Here is a 21,840-nt window from a genome sequence, read left to right as displayed (position 1 = left end):
ACCTGAACTGTCCACAAGAGCTTACGTTTTGGGGAGTCGGGGACAGAGAGCTTGAACTGTGGTGTTGGAGAAGACTCTTGAGAGTCCCTTGCACTGCAAGAAGATCCAGCCGGTCCATCCTAAAGGAAATCAGGCCCGAGTATTCATCGGAAGGACTGATGCTGAAGCTGAAACTCCAGTACTTTGTCCACCTGATGCGAAGAAGTGACTCATTTGAAAAGACCCTGATGCTGGGAAAGATTGAGGGCAGAAGGGGACGACAGATAATGAGATGGTTGGATGGCATCACTGACTCAATGGACATGGGTTTGGGGAAGCTCTGGGAGTTGGTGATGGACAGGGAGGCCTGGCGTGCTGCAGTCCATGGGGTCGCAAGGAGTTGGACGTGACTGAGCACTGAACTGAGGGACTGAGAATACATGTGTAACAAGTAACTGTTACTAAGCACCATGGGGACTTCCCTGTAGCCTCAGGTACTTTAGCAGCAACTAATTACTGGATGTAGCCAAATAAATACAAATAAATATTTTTAGGTTGAGGTAGATGAACCTAGAGCCTATTATACAGAGTGAAATAAGTCAGAGAAAAACAAATATCGCTTATAAATGCATATATATGAAATCTAGAAAGAGGTTCAGATGAACCTATTTGCAGAGCGGCAATGGGGAAGCAGACAGAAAAAGACTTGTGGACACAGTGTGGGAAGGAAAGGGTGGGACAAATTGAGATAGTATCACGGAAATATATATATTACCATATGTAAAACATAGCCAGTGGAAATTTGCTATACTGGGAGCTCAAACCCAGTGCTCTGTGACAACATAGGGGAGTGGGCTGGGGGAGGGAGGGGACAGATGTATGCCTATGACTGATTCATGTTGATATATGACAGAAATCAGCATAATATTGTGATCAATTGTTCTCCAATTAAAAATAAATTTTTTAAAAATAAAAATTAAAAAAAATAAAAATTTTTTTAAAACATTGTGGAAAAAAAATAAGCTATATGGAAAAAGTAAAATATTCTAATATGAGAGAGGGGACTACTTTAGCAGTAGAAGATGGGGAGGGATATGGGATAGACTCAGAGAAGGTGCTATTTTATCTATTTCATATATTCAACAAACACTGGGCCACCTGATGTGAAGAACTGACTCATTAGGAAAGACCCTGATGCTGGGAAAGATTGAAGGAGGGAGGAGAAGGGGAGGACAGAGGATGAGATGATTGGATGGCATCACTGACTCCATGGACGTGAGTTTGAGAAAGCTCTGGGAGTTGGTGATGGACAGGGAGGCCTGGTGTGCTGCAGTCAGTCCATGGGGTTGCAATGAGTGACTGAACTGCGGACATAATATGTAATAACATAAAAATTCCTGTCCTTCGGAGGTTAATTCTAGTGGGGGCACATAGGAAACAAACATGTTGGATAGTAGTAAAAACTCAGAGGAAAAATACAGGCAGCATGGGGGATGTGATGGGAAATACTGCATTAGATAGATGTTCAGGAACCTGTCTGGTGTGACATGAGCGGAGAACCATGAAGTGAGAGAACAAGCCCTGTGGATGAGGAGGGAAAAAATTCCAAGCAGAGGAACATTGGCATAGTTAACAGACATTGAGGAGATCAGGATGGCTGGAATAGAGTGAGTGGGAGAAGAGACAGCAGGAGGATGCATTTTAAAGTGATCAGCGCGACTGCTGTGTGGAGAAAAGATTCTAAGGGGGAGAGTGGAAGCAGGGAGTCCAGTTAGTAGACCAGTAGGTCCAGGTGAAAGATGATGGTGGACTGGAACAGGGCTATTGTGGCAGGCTTATGGAGAAGTGGTTGCATTCAGGGCATATGCTGAAGGTAGAGCTGAAAGGATATGCTGATGGGTTAGGTGTGTGGGACAGGACAACCCAAAGGTGAGCAGCTAGATGAACGTTTGTCACTTACTGGAATGGGGAAGGTGAAGGGAAAAGTGGCTTCAGGGAAGGATGAAATCAAGAGTTGGTTTTAGACAAGCTAAATGTTAAAATGTAGGAGGAAATTTTAATAGGAAAATTTTAAAATGTTCAGCAAAGTTGAAAGGATTTTATAATAAACACTCATATACTCACTGCCTAAATTTCATCAACATTTTGCTGTGCTTGATCTTTCCATGCCTCTTCTATCTATCATTCCATCTTGTTTTTTGATGCTTTTCCAAAAAAAAAAAAAAAAAATGGGGGATATCAATTTGGGATAATTTTAGTATTTAGGATACATTTTCCCTGGTGGCTCAGATGGTAAAGAATCTGCCTACAATGCAGGAGACCTGGGTTCGATCCCTGGGTAAGGACAATCCCCTGGAGAAGGAAATGGCAACCCACTCCAGTATTCTTGCCTGGATACTTGCTTGGATACAACCCACAGGAGCCTGGCGGGCTACAGTCCATGGGGTCACAAAGAGTCAGACACAACTGAGTGACTCACACTTACTTACTTGCTTCCCCCAAATACTTCAGCATGCATAGCATTAACAGACATCAATATTTGTTTTTTGTTTTAATTGAAATATAATTGATTTCTAGTATCAGTTTGTGGTGTACAACATAGTGACTCAATATTTTTAAAACCTGTTGTTCAGTGCTCGCTTCGGCAGCACATATACTAAATATTGGAACGATACAGAGAAGATTAGCATGGCCCCTCCGCAAGGATGACACGCAAATTCGTGAAGCGTTCCATATTTTTAAAAGCAAAAATAAACAAATGGGACCTAATGAAACTTAAAAGATTTTGCAAAACAAAGGAAACTATAAGCAAGGTGAAAAGACAGCCCTCAGATTGGGAGAAAATAATAGCAAACGAAGCAACAGACAAAGGACTAATCTCAAAAATATACAAGCAACTCCTGCAGCTCAACTCCTGCAGCTCAATTCCAGAAAAATAAATGACCCAATCAAAAAATGGGCCAAAGAACTAAATAGACATTTCTCCAAAGAAGAGATACAGATGGCTAACAACACATGAAAAGATGCTCAACATCACTCATTATCAGAGAAATGCAAATCAAAACCACAATGAGGTACCCTTACACGCCAGTCAGGATGGCTGCTATCCAAAAGTCTACAAGCAATAAATGCTGGAGGGTGTGGAGAAAAGGGAACCCTCTTACACTGTTGGTGGGAATGCAAACTAGTACAGCCGCTATGGAAAACAGTGTGGAGATTTCTTAAAAAACTGGAAATAGAACTGCCATATGACCCAGCAATCCCACTTCTGGGCAACACAAGTGAGTGAACCATATCTGAAAGAGCACACTGCACTCCAATGTTCACAAGCCAACTGTTATAATAGCCAGACATGGAAGGCAACCTAGATGCCCATCAGCAGCGAAATGGATAAGGAACTTGGGTACATATACAACCATGGAAATTCCTTCAGCATTAAAAGAACTGTGAATCATTCTAATAGATTATGATGAAAGGACCCATTATAACAGAAGTTGAAGAAGCAAAAGATAAGACCTATGTTACGCATACTAACATTATACTGAATTAGACAGAGTGGTAACTGAATAAACCCATAGTGGCAAAACCGAGAAAAAGAGACAAGGATTCAGAACAACTTGGAACTCTGTGGAAAAGGCAGGGTGGGAATGTTCGAGAGAACAACATGACACATCGTATTTATCTAAGGAGTAGATCAAGACGCAGCCTCCAGTTGGATGCATGAGACAATGCTCCGCCTGGGCACTGGAACCCACGAGGATGGTAGAGGTGGGTGGGTGGGGGTATCAGGATGGGGAATACATGTAAATCCATGGCTGATTCATGTCAATGTATGACAAAACCCACTACAATATTGTAAAGTAATTAGCCTCCAACTAATAAAAATAAATGAAAAAATAAATAAATAAAACCTGTTGTTCAGTCAGTCATGTCTGACTCTTTATAGCTTATACTCCATTTAAATTTATTATGCAACCTTTGTTATATCCCCTGTGCTGTACAATAGGGCACAGGGGATATAACATTGTGTTTTATTTATTTTATAATGGTAGTTTGTACCTACTAATTCCCTACCCCTATCTTGCCCCGCTACCCTCCCGCCTCCCCTCTGTTATCCACTAGTTCTCTGTATCTGAAAGAATATAACAGACTGTTTCTGTTTTGTCATATTCAGTTGTTTTGTTTTTTTAAGATTCCTCCACATAAGTCTTTCTCTGGTGTGTTTCACTAAGCATAATACCCTCTAGGTCCATTCACATTGTTGCAAATGGCAGCATTTCATTCTTTTTTTATGTCTGGGTAGTAGTATATATAGATATCCATCTTCATTCATCTATTGATGGGCACTTAGGTTGCTTCCATATGTTGGCTATTGTGAATAATGCTGCTATGAACTTGGGGTTGCCTGTACCTTTTTTGAATTAGTATTTTTGTTTTCTTTGGATCTATCCCCAGCAGTGGAATTGCTGGATCATGTGTTAGTCCTGTTTTCAGTTTATGGAGGAAACTCCATGCTGTTTTCTGTAGTGGCCGCACCCATTTACATTCCCACCAACCATGTACTAGGTTACCTTTCCTCTACACCCTCACCAGCGTTTTGTTATTTGTAGACATTTTAATGACAGCCACTCTGACAGGTGTGAGTTGCCATCTCATTGTGATTTTTGATTTGCATTTCTCTGATGATTAGCGGTTTGAGCATCTTTTCATGTGCTTGTGGCCGTCCGTCTGTCTTCTTTGGAAAGGTGTCTTTTCAGCCTTCTGCTCATTTTTAATTGTGTTTTTTTGTTTTTCTTTGGTTTGTTTGTTTTTATATTGAGTTGTATGAGCTGTTTATATATTTTGGTTATTAACCCCTTATCGGTCATATCATTTGCAAATATTTTCTCCCATTCAGTAGGTTGTCTTTTCATTTTGTTGATTGTTTTCTTTTCTGTGCAAAACCTTTTAAACTTAGTTAGGCCCCTCTTGTTTATTTTTGCTTTTGTTTCTTTTGCCTCAGGCGAGAGATCCAAAAAAATATCGCGGCGATTTATGTCAAAGAGCATTCTGCCTGTATTCTCCTCTAGGAGTTTTAGGTATTTAGATCTTATATTTAGGCTTTTAATACATTTTTAAAAAGTTATTCTTTTATATACGGTTGTCCAGTTTTCCCAGTACTACTTATTGAAGAGATCGTCTTTTCTCCATTGTTCAATATTTGTTTAGTTTTTTCTTTGATAAAATTTCAGTGAAAAATACAAATATTAAGTATACATTGTTAACAGATACACTTGTGTAACCCAAACTCCTGACAAATTATAGACTATAACTGTCACTTCTGCAGTTTCCTTTTCTTGTTAATTCCCATTTTCACCATTTTACAGGCAGCCACTGTTCTTTTTTCCACCATAGATTGGTCATACTATGAATATATATGAATGTATATGTGTTTGTATATATTATATGCAGAAATGGAATCTTGCATATACACTATTTTGTGTCTGGTTTCTTTCTTTTTTGTGGATAAGCATATTCATTTCTTTTTAGTAGTACCTAAGAGGTGAATTGCTGGGTATATGCTTCAGTTTTATAAAATAACCATCAGACGTTTTTCCAGAGGTTCATTGACAAAAGAATGCATGGATACATTGTGATATATTGTGTTATGGTTAAAATGAAGTAGAACCACATATGTCGACATATATAAATTTCAAAAACATAATGTTTGGTGTGAGGGGAAGCCAATTTTAGATCGAAACGTTCAGTATGATACCTTTATATCAAACTTGAAAGCTTGTGAAAGATATATTACATATCGTTATGGACACTTACTCGGCAGTAGCATAAAAGCCAGCAAGCAATGATCAATTTCAGGCTACTGGTATCTCACGGGGTGTTGCAAAGATGAATGAGATCGCAGGGGTTCATAATTGGCTTCAGCTCTATCAGTAAACTTGTTTTTCTCCTTAAAAACATCTGAAGCAAATATGGTAAAGTGTTAAGATTTTATAAAGCTGGGTGCTGGATACATGTTTATTACATTAATCTCTGTAGTTTTTGGTTCTCTGGTTGCTAACTTGTATCTAAGTCGCTGCCCACCTCTAAGGGGCTGAGCCGGGACAGGGGAGCAGAGATGCTCGGTCCACTCCCACTGTGTCCCTACTGCGCCCCGCAGTTCAGGGGAAGCGCCTCAGAGCCCCCAGGGAAGATGCCTCTGACCTGCCCCCAGGTATGCAGCCTTGCGGAAGACTGCCAGGCCTGCCCTCCCCTCCTCGCTCCTAAATTTAGGTCTGTGACCTGGGCCTAGCTCTCCCTCCAATCCCTACTTAAAATTGGGCTCATTTTAAAGTATCCGTTCTGTTGGGTTGTTTTGGGTTTTTCCCTCAGTTACCCTAACCTGACGTTTGTGCAGTTTCCCTTAGCCTGTCTTCCCCCACTCTCCCTCTCTAATGATTTTTATTCATTTCCATTTATCTTCACTTTTATTTCTCTGTATCTTCCACGGTGTCCTTCAGAGTGATGTCTCCTCTCTCTTGTGTTCCTTGTAACTTGGTTTTTGTTCTGAAACGTCTGGTATTTATTTTTCTTACACTTACTCCCTAAACCTGCCCACTCTCTGTCCTTGACCTGACCATCCCCTCCTTGAACCATTTCTGCTTTGTCAGCTCCCTGCTTAGCTGCTCCTGCCTCGTTACATTTCTAAAAATTCATCGTGGGACGTTGGGATAAAACTTGCTTCTGCTTTGTGGCCACATTTTTCTGTTGAGTTTTCTTAGCCTTCAGGGAAGTTTTGTTGCTACTCTTCAGATTTTTCTTGTGACGGTACCTTTGTAGAGATGTGTTCCTGGCAGTGCCTTTGATTGAATGTTGACTTCTAACTTTTTATCACTTTTGAATGAGTCAGAATTTTCTAAAATGACTGTTAGCGAGAGAATCCCTTGACAGGAATGAGGGAGCTTTCCGCATTTCTCAGCTCAAGGCTTCCCGCCTCTGTCGTGTAGTGTATACCTGACTTTGTGGCACCTTCGTGTATCGGGGCGTCCTCTCAGTTTAGAGCTGTAACCTGGCCCAGCTGAGCTCCTGTCGTTAGTCCGGGGCGCCCCTGAGTCCTCCCCCAGCCTCTGATTCCCAGGCATCCTGCCCCTTCCTGCCCGCCTGCTCTCCTCGCTTTCCTGAGCTGCAACTGTGGCTGCCCCAGTCATTCACAGATTTATTTCTTCCTCCCCAGCGTCCCGGCCCTCTTCCTCCTTAGTCCGGCTCACCCAGCTGTTCCCCCCGCCCCCAGGCCGAGCCCTCTCCTGGGCTGAAGTTTTGCTGGGCATTGCTGGGACCTGCCCCCACAGGACGCTTGGACCACTTCTGCCCTTCCCTGGGGCACCTGCTGAACCTCCCGTTATAGTTTCCCGTGTTTGTTGGGGGCGGGGGCGACACCGCACACCATACGACGTCTGTGAAATTTCTCATCTCCTTGTTTTACTAAAGATGTAAGCTTGTTGGTGTTTCACACCTCTGTTCTTGCTTGGAATGATTTTCAGGAAAGTGGGAAAGATTCTGCACAAAACTGTCACCATGTACCCATCAGGCTGACCTAGCATCCTTGGCCAGGCATTCAAAGCCCTGCCCAGTCTGGCCTCAGTTTCCCTCCGTGCTCTTGGATGTGACCCCGGCTCTGGCCAGACTCATCTCCCACCAACCCAGGAACTCACGGCGCACATGCCTTGCTCTCTGTTCCAGCCCGTGTTCCCTTCAGGGCCTCTTCATGGTAGCTGTTGTTTTTGGTGTCCCAGCATGTTATTTCTTCCCCCTCTCTACGTACCCACTAACAGGGATAGATGTGTAAACCCAGTATGTTAATCATAGTTCTCTTTCCCTGGGCAGCAGTCTAAGGGAAAGCTGAATGGCCCACACAGGGCCAAAGTCCCTCCCTGGCTTCCTTTCGCTGGAGCTAGCTGACGCCTGCCTCTTGCCTCCGGGGTCACTGTGTCAAAGGACGTTCACCTGGAAGAACACACCATCTGCAAAATCACAGGACGCGGTGACACACGGGGAGAGTAGGTCCTGGATCCACCGAGGGTCCTGACATAAGCCAGGCCGCGCAGTCTAGCTTAAGTGCAGCTGAACGAATCCTGACAAATATGCCTTACTGTGTTCTCCCATTGTCCTGGTGTTTTTATCTATCGTAGCACACATTACACCGTATCATAGTTGTAATTGCCTGTTTATTTGTGTGTGTCTCCCACCGAAAGCCCTTTGCTGCAAGCTCCACACTGCTCACCTGGGTGCCTGACCAGCATTGGGCCGTCAATAAATACTCAGTTGAAACTTCATTTTTGCCTTTCCTAATTCTTCCTGTTACTCAAGGTCTCCGCCTCCAAGTTCTTTGTGCAGCATTACACATCAAATCCAAGAATCTACGTAAAATGTCCCGGATGAAGCAGGTTCTCATCAGAGAGCTGCAGCCTCCCCTTCCCTGGTTAACTCGAGCCAGAAGTGATGTCATCCTGTATCTCCTTTAATTAAATGGTATCCACTCATACTGTCTTCAAAGAGAGATGCAAATGACCTGTAGCTGATGTAAGTTTTCAAGTGTGATTGTAGATGCCAGAAGCAAGGACCTGGTACCGTGTTACATGTAAAAGAATCCACAGTTGTTGAATGAAGAGCTGTGTGCAGCGCAGTGATCAATACTTCAGAGGTCAGAGGGCAGCTGGTAGTGTTATTGGCTGTGGAGTCGTTATGTTAAGTGAGTCACCGGGTAAATTCAGAGGAACCTGAAAGAAGGATGAAGCTGAGTCACACTTTAGCAGAATGGGTGAAACCTGTTTGAAAATCTAATTAAGCCAGAACAACTGACCACAGCTGAAAAATAGTTGCGGTTATTTTCTCCACCCAGACATCTCATTCCTTAGTAAAGGCGGTTAACTCGTCCAGGCTCAATAGTTGGAAGGAGAAATGAGACATGAGGGGGACATGGCAGAGTTCATGATGTCTCCCATCCTGAGTGTAGCCCAAGAAGAGGCCCACAGCCCTGGGTCCAGAACATGTTCATACCTCTCACAGCAGCCTCATACTTCTCTCTGGCTGTGTCTTACATATGTAATTAAAACATATATATATATATATATGTTAGTCGCTCAGTCGTGTCCAACTCTGCAACCCCACGGACTGTAGCCCACCAGGCTTCTCTGTCCGTGGAATTCTCCAGGCAAGAACACTGGAGTGGGTTGCCATTTCCTTCTCCATGGGATCGTTCCAACCCAGGGATCAAACCTGGATCTCCCAAATTGCAGGCAGATTCTTCACCATCTGAGCCACCAGGGAAGTCATATGTACTCATATAATTAGTGATAGTCTGGTTTATTCAACTCTTCTGGTGGATTGTAAGCTTCAGAAGGCCAGAGACCTGGTCTGTCTCGTGCAGAGCTCAGCCTCCCAACACCTAGAACAGTGCCTGGTCCATAGGTCTGGGGCTATAGTAGGAGCTCCGTACATATTTTTTGAATTCATATCTACAATACTGGACACAGCTTGTTTACCTTTTATGTATCTTGTTAAAATGTTTACATGTCCAGATTTCCTTGTCTGATGCAGATGTTAAAAGAACATCTTCAGGTCCAAGTCCTGTCATGTCAGTGACCTCCAGCATTTCACTAAAGTATCTCCAGTGCTTAAAACAGAAGACATTCTTTCAATATTTTCAGAAAGAATGATCTAAGTATCTGATTAGTGAAGTTTAAACTAAGGGAAGAAATGTGAACAAGTGGCTCAGACTTAGTAAGAATGTTCTGCTGAGTTTGTTTTAACCTGTGCAGTTTAAAAGTACCCTCTCAAATGCTTAAATCTTACAGCAACACTGTGAGGTTTATTTTTTCAGTTTTATAGATAAGGGAAGTCTCAGAGGAATCACAGCACTTGTCTAAGATCACATAGCTGGCAGGTTGGGACCTGAATCCTAGACTGCAAATTGTACGACTTTTCAACTTTTTCATAGATACCACTTAGAGATGAGATGAACTTATCAGAAAACTATCAACATTTTATCATTGGAATTATAGAATCTTAGAGTCGGAAGTGGCCTTCCACATCAGAAATTCCAAACCCCTCTCTCGTTTTTCAAAATGGAAAAAGAAGTTTTGGAGAACTTTTGTGAGCTGTCCAGAGGCACGCCTCCGGTTTGAGCCGTGATTCAGCGGATGGCGGCCCCTCCACACTGGCCTCCGGCTGGTCGTCAGATTTCTCTCGCAGTTGGAGACGGTGGGCCCAGCTGCGGGAGGCCGAGCTCTGTCTGCTTTCCTGTATCAGAGGCTCCAGACACCCTGCCCTCTCTTACAGGAGCCTGGCCCTCGCTGGAGGAAACTGTTTTTTTTTTTCCTCTTTTGTCATTTCTTTTTCTTCTTTCTTATTTACCCTGCAGGTGAGGGGCGAAGGCTGTAAAAGAGGCATCTGGTCTTCAGTGTTCCTTACCCCCTCCCCCGTAAGACCTGGTTTTGATACAGCCTTTGAGAGTTGATAAGAATGACCCCACTTACCTCTTCATTTATTTACTGTTATTATTGAACCATTCACACCTCAGAGTCCATTTGTGTCTTCCTTTCTTTCTCTGATGCCCCGGGTGTAGACCCTACTGTCTTAACTGTGGGTGGGCTTTGCCCAGGATCCAACAGACCTTGCCCCTGTCTTGCAGGGATAACTACCAGCCTTCAAGGCAGATTGCATTGTTTGGCCTTGCACATCACTCTTTTTTATGAGTCAAACCCTGATAACAGAAGAGCACAGATCTAAATTTTACCAGTAATCAAACAAATGCAATGAAATACCATTTTTGACTATCAAATAGGCAAAATATTATATCAGAGACCTTGGTAGTGTATCTGGCAAGAGGGTGAGAAAATGAGCGCTCATCCATTGCTGCTCTAAGTATGAATTGCTGTTCCTTTTGGGGCATACAGCCAGCTACCTATTAAAAAATACAGAGCTTACATCCAGTAATGTCATTTTTGTTTCATTTATCCTGTGGAAATCAAGGGTCCAGTTTGGAAGGTTCTATGTCCGAGGAAGTTTACTAAAGCTCAGTTTTTTGTGACTGCAAAAAAACTAAAGACAATTTGAATTTCTGTCAGAAGATGTTGAATAAATTATGGTTTATCTGTAATGCAGAATATAGCATGCAATTATTTTTTAATGAGTTAGGATTATATGTATACTCTTGTAAAACTGTCTATATTACATAAATATAGACATAAAGTAATGGAGTAACATTAATGGGTTGGTCTTACCTTTGGAAAAAACCAAATCTCTGTGTGTGTGTGTTGTTGCCGTTGTGGTCATCAGTCACTAAGCTGTGTCCGACTCTGTGACCGCATGCACTGTAGCAGGCCAGGCTCCTCTGTCTTCCACTGTTTTCCTGACTTTGCTCAAACGTTGCTCAAATTCACGTCCATTGAGTTAGTGATCCTATCTAACTTTCTCATCCTCTGCCGCCCCCTTCTTTTGCTTTCAATCTTTCCCAGCATCAGAGTCTTTTCTAGTAAGTCAGCTCTTTGCATCAGGTAGCCAAAGTATTGGCGCTTCAGCTTCAACATCAATCCTTCCAATGAACAATCAGGGTTGATTTCCTTTAGGATTAATTGGTTTGATCTTGCAGAGTAAGGGACTCTCAAGAGTCATCTCTAGCAGCACAATGTGAAAACTTCAATTCTTTGGCACTCAGCCTCTTTATGTTCCAACTCTCACATCTGTACATGACTAATGGAAAAACCATAGCTTTGTTTATACAAACTTTTGTCAGCCAAGTCATGTCTGCTTTTTAATATGCTATCTAGGTTTGATTTGTCATAGCTTTCCTTCCAAGGAGCAAACACCTTTTAACTTGATGGCTGTAGTCATCATCTGCAGTGATTTTGGAGCCAGGGAAAATAAAGTCTGTCACTGTTTCTACTTTTTCTTCTATTTGCCAAGAAGTGATGGGACCAGATGCTGTGATCTTAGTTTTTTTAATGTGGAGTTTCAAGCCAGCTTTTTCACTCTTCTCTTTCACCTTCATCAAGAGGCTCTTTTAGTTCCTCTTTGTTTTTTGCCATTAGTGTTATCATTTGTATATCTGAGGTTGTTGATATTTCTCCCAGCAATCTTGATTCCAGCTTGTGATTCATTCAGCCCAGCGTTTCTCAGGATGTGCTCTGCATATAAGTTAAATAAGCAGGGTGATGATGTACAGCTTTGACTCATTCCTTTCCCAATTTAAACCAGTCCATTGTTCCACATCTGGTTCTAACTGTGGCTTATTGACCTGCACACAGGTTTCCCAGGAGACAGGTAAGTTGATTTGATATTCCCATCTCTTAAGAATTTTCCATAGTTTTTGTGATCCACACAGACAAAGGCTTTAGTATAGTCAGTGAAGCAGAAGTAGATATTTTTCTGGAACCCCCTTGCTTTCTCCATAATCCAATGAATGTTGGCAATTTGATCTCTAGTTCATCTGCCTTTTAGACACCCAGCTTGTACACTTGGAAGTTCTCAGTGCACGTATTGTTGAATCTCAGCTTGAAAGATTTTGAGCATCATCTTGCTAGCATGTGAAATGAGCACAGTTGTATGGTAGTTGGTGGCTCAGACGGTAAAGATTCTGCCGGCACTGCAGGAGACTTGGTTTCTATCTCTGGGGCAGGAAGATCCCCTGGAAATGGAAATGGCAACCCACTGCAGTATTCTTGCTTGGAAAATTCCATGCACAGAGGAGCCTGGCAGGCTACAGTATATGGGGTCACAAAGAGTCAGACATGACTGAACAACTAACACTTTCACCCTTTGGACATTCTTTGGCATTGCCCTTCTTTGGAAGTGGAATGAAAGCTGACCTTTCCAGTTTTGTGGTCACTGCTGAGTTTTCCAAATTTGCTGACGTATTGAGTATAACACTTCAATAGCATCATCTTTCAACATTTTAAATAGCTCAGCTGGAATTCTGTCACCTCCACTAGCTTTGTTCTTAGTAATGCTTCCTAAAGCCCACTTGACTTTACACTCCAAGATGTCTGGCTCTAGGTGAGTGGCTACACCATTGTGGTTATCCAAGTTATTAAGACCTTTCTTTTTTAGTTTTTCTGTGTATTCATGCCACCTCTTTCTAATCTCTTCTGCTTCTGTTAGGTCCTGTCCTTTATCATGCCCATCCTTGCATGAAATGTTCCCTTGATATCTCCAGTTTTCTTGAAGAGACCTCTTGTCTTTCCCATTCCATTGTGTTCCTCTATTTCTTTTCACTATTTATTTAAGAAGGCCTTCTTTTCTCTCCTTGCTATTCAGTTGGGTATATCTTTCCCTTTCTCTCTTGCCTTCTACTTCTCTTCCTTTCTCAATTATTTGTAAAGCCTCTTCGAACAACCACGTTGCCTTCTTGAATTTCTTTTCCTTTGGGATTGTTTTGGTCACTGCCTCCTGTATAATGTTACAAACTCCCACCCATAGTTCTTTAGGCACTCTGTCTACCAGAATCCAACCCCTTGAATCTATTCATCACCGCCACTATATAATCATAAGTAATGATTTAGGTCATACCTGAGTGACCTAGTGGTTTTCCCTACTTTCTTCAATTTAACCCCGACTTTTGCAATAAGGAGCTGATAATATGAGCTACAGTCAGGTCCAGTTCTTGTCTTTACTCACTGTACAGAGCTTCTCCATCTTTAGCTGCAAAAGGCATAATCAGTCTGATTTCGGTATTGACCATGTGGTGATGTTCATGTGTGGAGTCTGTTGTGTTGTTGGAAAAGGTTTGCTATGACCAGTGTGTTCTCTTGACAAAACTCTGCTAGCCTTTCTCCTGGTTCATTTTGTGGTCTAAGGCCAAACTTACCTGTTATTCCAGATATCTTGTGACTTCCTAGTTTTGCATTCTAATCACCTATGATGAAATGGACAGATTAATGATGCATCCCAATAAACCCATCATAAAAAGTTAAAAATACATTTAATACACCTAATCTTCTGAACTTTATAGCTTCAGGACAGAAATAAAGGACAGAAATGGTATAGATCTAACAGAAGCAGAAGATATTAAGAAGAGGTGGCAAGAATGCACAGAAGAACTATACAAAAAAGATCTTCATGACCCAGATAACCACAATGGTGTGATCACTCACCTAGACTCAGACATCCTGGAGTGTGAAGTCAAGTGGGCCTTAGGGAGCATCACTATGAACAAAGCTAGTAGAGGTGATAGAATTCCAGTTGAGCTCTTTCAAATCCTTAAAGATGATGCTGTGAAAGTACTACACTCAATATGCCAGCAAATTTGGAAAAGTCAGCAGTGGCCACAGGACTGGAAAAGGTCAGTTTTCATTCCAATCCCAAAGAAAGGCAATCCCAAAGAATGCTCAAACTACCACACTCATCTCACACACTAGTAAAGTAATGCTCAAAATTCTCGAAGCCAGACTTCAACATTACGTGAACTGGGAACTTTCAGATGTTCAAGCTGGTTTTAGAAAAGGCAGAGGAACCAGAGATCAAATTGCCAATATCCACTGGATCATCGAAAAAAGCAAGGGAGTTCCAGAAAAATATCTACCTGTGCTTTATTGACTACGCCAAAAGCTTTGACTGTGTGGATCACAGCAAACTGTGGAAAATTCTTCAAGAGATGGGAATACCAGACCACCTGACCTGCCTCCTGAGGAATCTGTAAGCAGGTCAAGAAGCAACAGTTAGAACTGGACATGGAACAACAGACTGTTTGAAAATTGGGAAAGAAGTACGTCAAGGCTGTATATTGTCACCCTGCTTATTTAACTTATATGCAGAGTCAGTTCAGTTCAGTCACTCAGTCATGTCCAACTCTTTGCGACCCCATGAACCGCAGCATGCCAGCCCTCCCTATCCATCACCAACTCCTGGAGAGTACATCATGTGAAATGCCAGGCTGGATGAAGTACAAGCTGGAATCAAGATTGCCAGGAGAATATCAATAACCTCAGATATGCAGATGACACCACCCTTATGGCAGAGTGAAGAAGAACTAAAGAGCCTCTTGATGAAGGTGAAAACAGAGAGTGAAAAAGTTGGCTTAAAACTCAACATTCAGAAAACTAAGATCATGGCATCTGGTCCCATCACTTCATGGCAAATACATGGGGAAACAATGGAAACAGTGACTTTATTTTTTGGGGTTCCACGATCACCGCAGATGGTGATTGCAGCCATGAAATTAAAAGATGCTTGCTCCTTGGAAGAAAAGCAATGACATACCTAGATAGCATGTTAAAAAGCAGAGACGTTACTTTGCCGACAAAGGTCCGTCTAGTCAAAGCTATGGTTTTTTCCAGTAGTCATGTATGGATGTGAGAGTTGGACTATAAAGAAAGCTGAGTACCAAAGAATTGATGCTTTTGAACTGTGGTGTTGGAAAAGACTCTTGATAGTCCCTTGGACTGCAAGGAGATCAAACCAGTCCATCCTAAAGGAAATCCATCCTGAATATTCATTGGAAGGACTGATGCTGAAGCTGAAAGTCCAATACTTTGGCCAACTGATGCAAAGAACTGACTCATTGGAAAAGACCCTGATGCTGGGAAAGATTGAAGGCAGGAGGAGAAGAGTCCGAAAGAGGATGAGATGGTTGGATGGCATCACCGACTCAATGGACATGAGTTTGAACAAGCTCTGAGAGTTTATGATGGACAGGGAAGCCTGGGGTGCTGCAGTCCATGGAGTCACAAAGAGTCAGACACAACTGAGCCACTGAACTGAGTCTTCTGAACTTCATAGCTTCATGTCGCCTACCTGAAACATGCTCAGAACACTGCCATTAGCCTGCAGTTGGGCAAAGTTGATATAAACCCTATTTTATAATAAAGTGTTGAATGTCCATGTAATTTACTAAATACTGAAAGTGACCACTGGAATAGTTTTCTGGGTACAGGATGATTGTAAGGGCATTGGCTGTTTACCCTCCTAATGGTGTGACTAGCTGTGGTCTGTGGTTTGAGAGTATCAGATCGCATGTCGTGAACCTGAGAAAAGATCAACCTTCAGCATTTGAGTAGAGACTCTACTGAATGCTTATCACTCTTGAGCCGTATTGTAAAGTCTAAAGTTGGCAGTGGAACCGTAGTAAGTCAGGCACCACCAGTAGGTGACTATGGAGAGGGAGATGACAGGATACCAACTCAGCTAATGAACCTTATGCTTCAAGGGCAGACAGAAAGTGGAAGGAGACATCAGCATATCTGTGTTGTTTGTCTTGTTATAACAAGCACGCAATGAGTTTATGATTTTTTTAATAAAGTGAAAAAAATTTTGAGAGAATAGGTTTGAGACATGGACAGAAGATGGCTTATAATCTAGTTTCTGTCACTTAATAGTTGTGAGAGATTAGGTAAAGTATTTAACCTCAGTCCTCATCTGTAAAGGACTTCCCTGGTGGCTCAGACAATAAAGAATCCACCTGCAACACGGAAGACCTGGGTTTGATCCCTGGGTCGGGAAGATCCCCTGGAGAAGCGAACAACTACCCACTCCTGTATTCTGGCCTGGAGAATTCCATGGACAGAGAAGCCTGGCAGGCTACACAGTCCATGGCGTTCTCAAAGAGCTGGACACGACCGAGCAACTTTGCCTTTCACTCATCTGTAAAAGGGGAGTAATACCTACATCTCCTTGTGTGATTAAAGGCAGTAACATATGCAAAGCAGATTATAATCCCTCTGTAAATGTTAGTTTGTTTTTCCCTCTATACACACAATTTGTAGTAGAATATTGAAACACAAGCAAAATATGTTGGCTATGGTACCAGTGTGTGTTATCCTGATGTGCGCGATGTGGCATTGGCCTACCAAAGGGGTGATACAGTGGCTCTGCTTGCTCCCCTTAGTCCTTATAGAGATGAAGAATAATGTGCAATGGTGCCATGCCTCTCTGGTGTTATTTACCTGGTGCCTCAGTTACAAGTAACCCAGCTGCAACCTAGAGAGGAAGGAAGAGGGCCTCTGAATAGCCAAAACAGATGTCTGACAGTCAGGCTCCTATGCGATCATTTATTCTTACTTTAGATAACCCGAACAAGCTTTTCCAGTAATGATGCTATGGCAGTTACCCAGAGCAGACAGGAGGGTCTGAGCCCAGGCGTGCATGGAAGACTAAAATGCGAACACAAGTACTCAGGAAGCCAGATGGTCTGGGGCTAGGCCCTGTTTTCACAATGAATAACTGGTCTTCATAATGACGATGCTGAATTATTAGGGAGAAATTAATTCATGCTTCATATAATCTTGTAAAGGCCCCTAATTAGGGGGTTATACAGTCTAGAAGTATTAGCTGCAAAGATGATTAAACTTTTCAGCTCCATTGTGTAAAAAAGTAAGTTTTGTTTTGGTATTAGTGCCAGAATATAACAGAGGTCTTTATCCTATGAGGGAAAGATAGTATAGCTGCCTGTAGTTAGAAGTCTGGACAGCCACCCGTGGCAGGTGTTAGAAATTGTTCAAACAGGATTTTTAACTTGGAACAATGGAATGATCTCTCGCAAATACATTATTTGCTTTTTGACTAAAAGAATATCCATAGTCTATAATTGAAAAATCCGTGGGGCCTGGTCAGTTTCGGAATTCAGAATTTTTCAGATTTCTTAAGCAGTAGTAGGTAATGTAGTAACCCCAGCAGAGTCTGACGTAGCATACGATGGTCAAATATGTTAATATTTTTGTAGTGAAGTATTTATTAGGACAAATAGTGGGTAGTTTATTTATTTATTTTTTATTTTTATTTATTTTTTTTTTTTGGGTAGTTTATTTAAATAACAAAATCACCAACATGAAATAGTGGGATGAATACAGAATGTAAATACTCTAGTAGTCTTATTTCTAAGAAAACATTTTATAAATCTTTCAATATACACAGGTTTGAATTCAGGTAAATATGCCTGTGCAAAGACAAACGTGAACATCCGTCGCCCCTGGTTGCTTGAGCGTCTTTGGGGGAGGAACCTCAGTGCCTGTCGCCAGCAGCAGCCGGAGCGCCCCCTGATGGCAGGAGCAGAACTAAGGGCCATTTTAAGTACTTTTCCTCAGGTCAAATGCTTCGTTAATTTAGGTTTCCATCTTAGCAGTCCCTCTTAAATTGTGAAAACCACCATAAGCTCACGCTCATTGATAAATGCGGCATGGTTCAAGGCTAGCCCCTGACTAATCACACATTTTCACCATCTCATGTAGGGCTGTTTTTTTCCACCTGTGTTTACAAATTCATCTCCATCATCACTGTTATCCTCATGATTATCTATATTTAAAGCCATTTCACATGGTCATTAGGATAGCTACTATCAGAAAACCAAATGACAGGTATTGGAAAGGATGCAGAGAGATTGGAACACCTGTGCACTGCTGGTGGGAATGTAAAATGGTGTCGTCACTGCAAAAGTGTGTAACAGTTGCTCAAAAAACTAAAAATAGAATTACTATATAATCCAGCAATCCTACTTCTGGCTGTATACTAAAAAGAATTTAAAACTGGGTCTCAGAGGTATTTGTACCCCCATTTTCATGGCAGCACTATTTTCATTAGCTAAGACATGGAAGCAACTCAAGTATCTGTCACTGATGCATGGATAAGCAAATTGTAGTATATACATACAAGTCAGCCTTAAAAAAAGAAGGAAATTCTGCAATATGCTACAGTATGCATGAACTTTGAGGACATTAGGCTAAATGAAATATGCCAGCCACAAAAAAGACAAATACTATATGATTCCACTCACCTGAGGTACTTGTTGTTGTTGTTCAGTCGCTCAGTCGTGTCCAACTCTCGCAACCCCATGGACTGCAGCGTGACAGGCTTCCCTGTCCTTCACTACCTCCCAGAGCTTGCTCTAACTCATGTCCATCAAGTCAGTGATGCCATCCAACCATCTCATCCTCTGTTGTCCCCTTCTCCTCCTGCCGTCAATCTTTCCCAGCATCAGGGTCTTTTCTAATGAGTCAGATCTTCACATCCGGTGGCTAAAGTATTGGAGCTTCAGCTTCAGCATCAGTCCTTCCAATGAATATTCAGGATTGATTTCCTTTAAGATTGACTGGTTTCACCTCCTTGCAGTTCATGGGATTCTCAATGTCTTCTCCAAAACCATAGTTCGAAGGTATCGATTTCTTCGGCGCTCAGCCTTTTTTTATTGTCCAACTCACATCTGTACATGACTACTGAAAAAACCACAGCTTTGACTATACAGACCTTTGTCGGCAAAGTAATGTCTCTGCTTTTTAATACCCCATCTAGGTTTGTTATTGCTTTTCTTCCAAGGAGCAAGCATCTTTTAATTTCATGGCTGCAGCCACTGTCCACAGTGATTTTGGAGCCCAAGAAAACAAAGTCTGTCACTGTTTCCATTGTTTTCCCATGTATTGCCATGAAGTGATGGGACTGGCTGCCATGATCTTCGTTTTTTGATTGTTGAGTTCTAGGCCAGCTTTTTTTCACTCTCCTCTTTCAACTTCATCAAGAGACTCTTTAATTCCTTGAGATACTTATAGTATTCCAAATCATAAACACAGAAATTATAATGGTGGTTACCAGGGGCTGAGAGGAGGGAAGTCTGGGGAGTTAGTGTTTGTAGGTAAAGAGTTTAAGTTTTACAAGATGAAAAGAGTTTTGGGGATGGATGATATGGTGATGGCTGTGCAACAGTGTAACTGTATTTTAATACCACTGAATTGTACACTTAAAAATGGTTAAGATGGAAATTCCCTGGCGGTCCAGTGGTTAGGACTCTGCTTTCACCGCAGGGGACACAGGTTCAGTCCCTGGTCAGGGAATTAAGATCCTGCATACTGTGTGGTGCAGCCAAATAAACAAAACACTAGTCCTTAAAAAAAAAAAAAGATTTAGCAAATATTCACTTACAAAAAAAATAGTTAAGATGATAAATTTTATGATGTGTAATTTTACCACACACACACAAAAATGCATTCACACACACACACACACAAAGCCGCTTCAGCATTTTCTCACTCACGACATGCCCAACGGAAGTATCGTCATCAACGTGGAGTGTTTCTTTGATGTCAGTTCATACTTTTAGCTCATAAACTTTGAGCAAAAAGTAGTCTTCTCATTAGTGATAGGAAATACTTTAAAGTATTCATCGCTGGATTTTGCTTCAAACATCACTGTAGACCAAAAAATACAAGCATGATTAAAAATAAACTTTTAATTTTGAATAATCTTAGATTTTCAGAAAAATTGCAAAGATAGTATGGAGTTCCCATGTACCCTGAGCCCATCTTCCACTAATGTTAAATAACCATGGCCAAAAGTAAGAAATTAATGATGGTATCATAGTATTCCTTAAAGCCCACATTTTATCAGATTTCACCAGTTTTCTCATTAATGGCCTTTTTTTCTTTCCTGGTCTGGGATCCAATTCAGTTTACCCCAGTGCCTTTCATCTTCATGTCTCCCTGGTTTCTCCTTGAAACTGTGGCTGTTTCCTTGTTTTTCACAACTTTAAAACTCTTGAGAAGTGTTGGTGAGGTATTTTGAAAAATGTCCCTCGAATTGAGTTTGTCTGAGTTTTCTCATGATTAGTGATGGCACGCACTTTTAATGTTTGATGTATCACTATAATTCCAAGCCTGAGCACCTGATGGCATCCTGAAGATTGAACTTTTTCAGAAAGTCTTTGATTCTGAGATCCTTGTTAACTTCAGCAAGCAAGCATCTAGGACAGTATTTGTCTTACTTGTTAAATGATTTTACGTGTTCTTCACCGAGGATAAGTCCACATCGGCATCGCAGGAAATTCAGGGTGGCGTTGTGGAGCACTTCTCTAGGAAAAGTAAAGTCTTGTAGTCCTTCCCAGGCAGCCTGCCTGCAGGGAATGCCCCCTGTGAATCCTCACTGACCCACCACTGTATCTCTGTTACCTGCGTCCTCCTTGTGTCATGCAGCCCAGGTAAATCACACGCACCTTTCCGGCATCTGAGGCGCTGCTCCCTCCAGGCACTGCTGGTTGTCTACTGGGGCAGCGGGCACAGCACACCCACGACCTGTGGTCACTCTGCGGTGTTGTGCGTGTCTTTCTGAGAGTGTATCTCCAGGAAAGAGCAGTTTCGTCTACACTGTCAATTTGTTCAAGAATAAGGTTTTCACCAGGCAGGATTTTATCAGATTCACCCATATAATTTTCTGATCATTAGAAGCTTTTTCCACTTGATTTCCAGATCATTCACACAGTGATGCTTCTTCAATGTGCCTGCTAAGTCACTTCAGTTGGATCCAACTCTTTGCGACCCCATGGACTGTGGCCTGCCAAGCTCCGCTGTGCACGGGATTCTCCAGGTAAGAATACTGGCGTGGTTGCCTTGCCTTCCTCCAAGGGCTCTTCTCCGCTTCTTCAGTATCTATAGCCAGTTCTAATAATGTTCACACATACCTTCAGGTTCTGTTCTTCATGGCATATGTTCCAGATACACATTCCCTTCTTGTGGAATCCACTGAGCCAAAACTTGGTCCAGGTCTTAACTCTTTTGTTCTATGCAACGTTTTCTGTTTTTTTATTTTTACTAATTTTTGTCCATCATCACTATATACCTTAAACAGCACCTGCTTCTTTAAGTCATCTTTAATAATTATTCTACTTCATAATCTCCAGTAAGATGCCTCACAGACTGCAGGATCAAGCTTCTGTAATGACGTCACTGTGCTGTGCTGTTGTTAATGAGAAACACTTCTTTTCTTCTTTTTATCTTCTCACTATTACCACAGGGTATCTTTGACTCTGTTTGACGTTTTTACGGTTACAAAAGAACCAAAAAAAAAAAAAAGCAACAAAACACCAGTATTCAGCAGATATTTTAGGAGGATTGTTATGACACAATTGAGTCTTAG

The 21,840-nt window shown here is 41.9% G+C and overlaps 1 protein-coding gene and 1 non-coding gene across 3 annotated transcripts in view; both read left to right on the top strand.

Annotated features, from left to right (window-relative positions):
* LOC122450897 (translation initiation factor IF-2-like) overlaps positions 1 to 21,840 on the top strand; it is a 38,321-nt gene that overhangs the window by 6,398 nt on the left and 10,083 nt on the right. The window contains exon 2 of one of the 2 annotated variants that reach the window (XM_043483270.1): positions 21,174 to 21,291. In XM_043483270.1, coding sequence (XP_043339205.1) covers positions 21,174 to 21,291 — 118 coding nt within the window. Of the gene's footprint in view, positions 1 to 7,839; positions 8,204 to 21,173; positions 21,292 to 21,840 lie in introns of those variants that run through there. The other variant, XM_043483271.1, reaches the window with a different exon arrangement.
* Positions 2,612 to 2,719, top strand: LOC122451582. Its single transcript, XR_006272476.1, has one exon. It is a non-coding gene; the product is annotated as a U6 spliceosomal RNA (small nuclear RNA).

Source organism: Cervus canadensis, chromosome 12, assembly GCF_019320065.1.
Source record: "Cervus canadensis isolate Bull #8, Minnesota chromosome 12, ASM1932006v1, whole genome shotgun sequence".
In the NCBI taxonomy this organism is placed as follows: Eukaryota; Metazoa; Chordata; class Mammalia; order Artiodactyla; family Cervidae; genus Cervus; species Cervus canadensis.
Note: the sequence above shows the minus strand (reverse complement) of the source record. Positions and strands in the feature narration are given on the sequence as shown.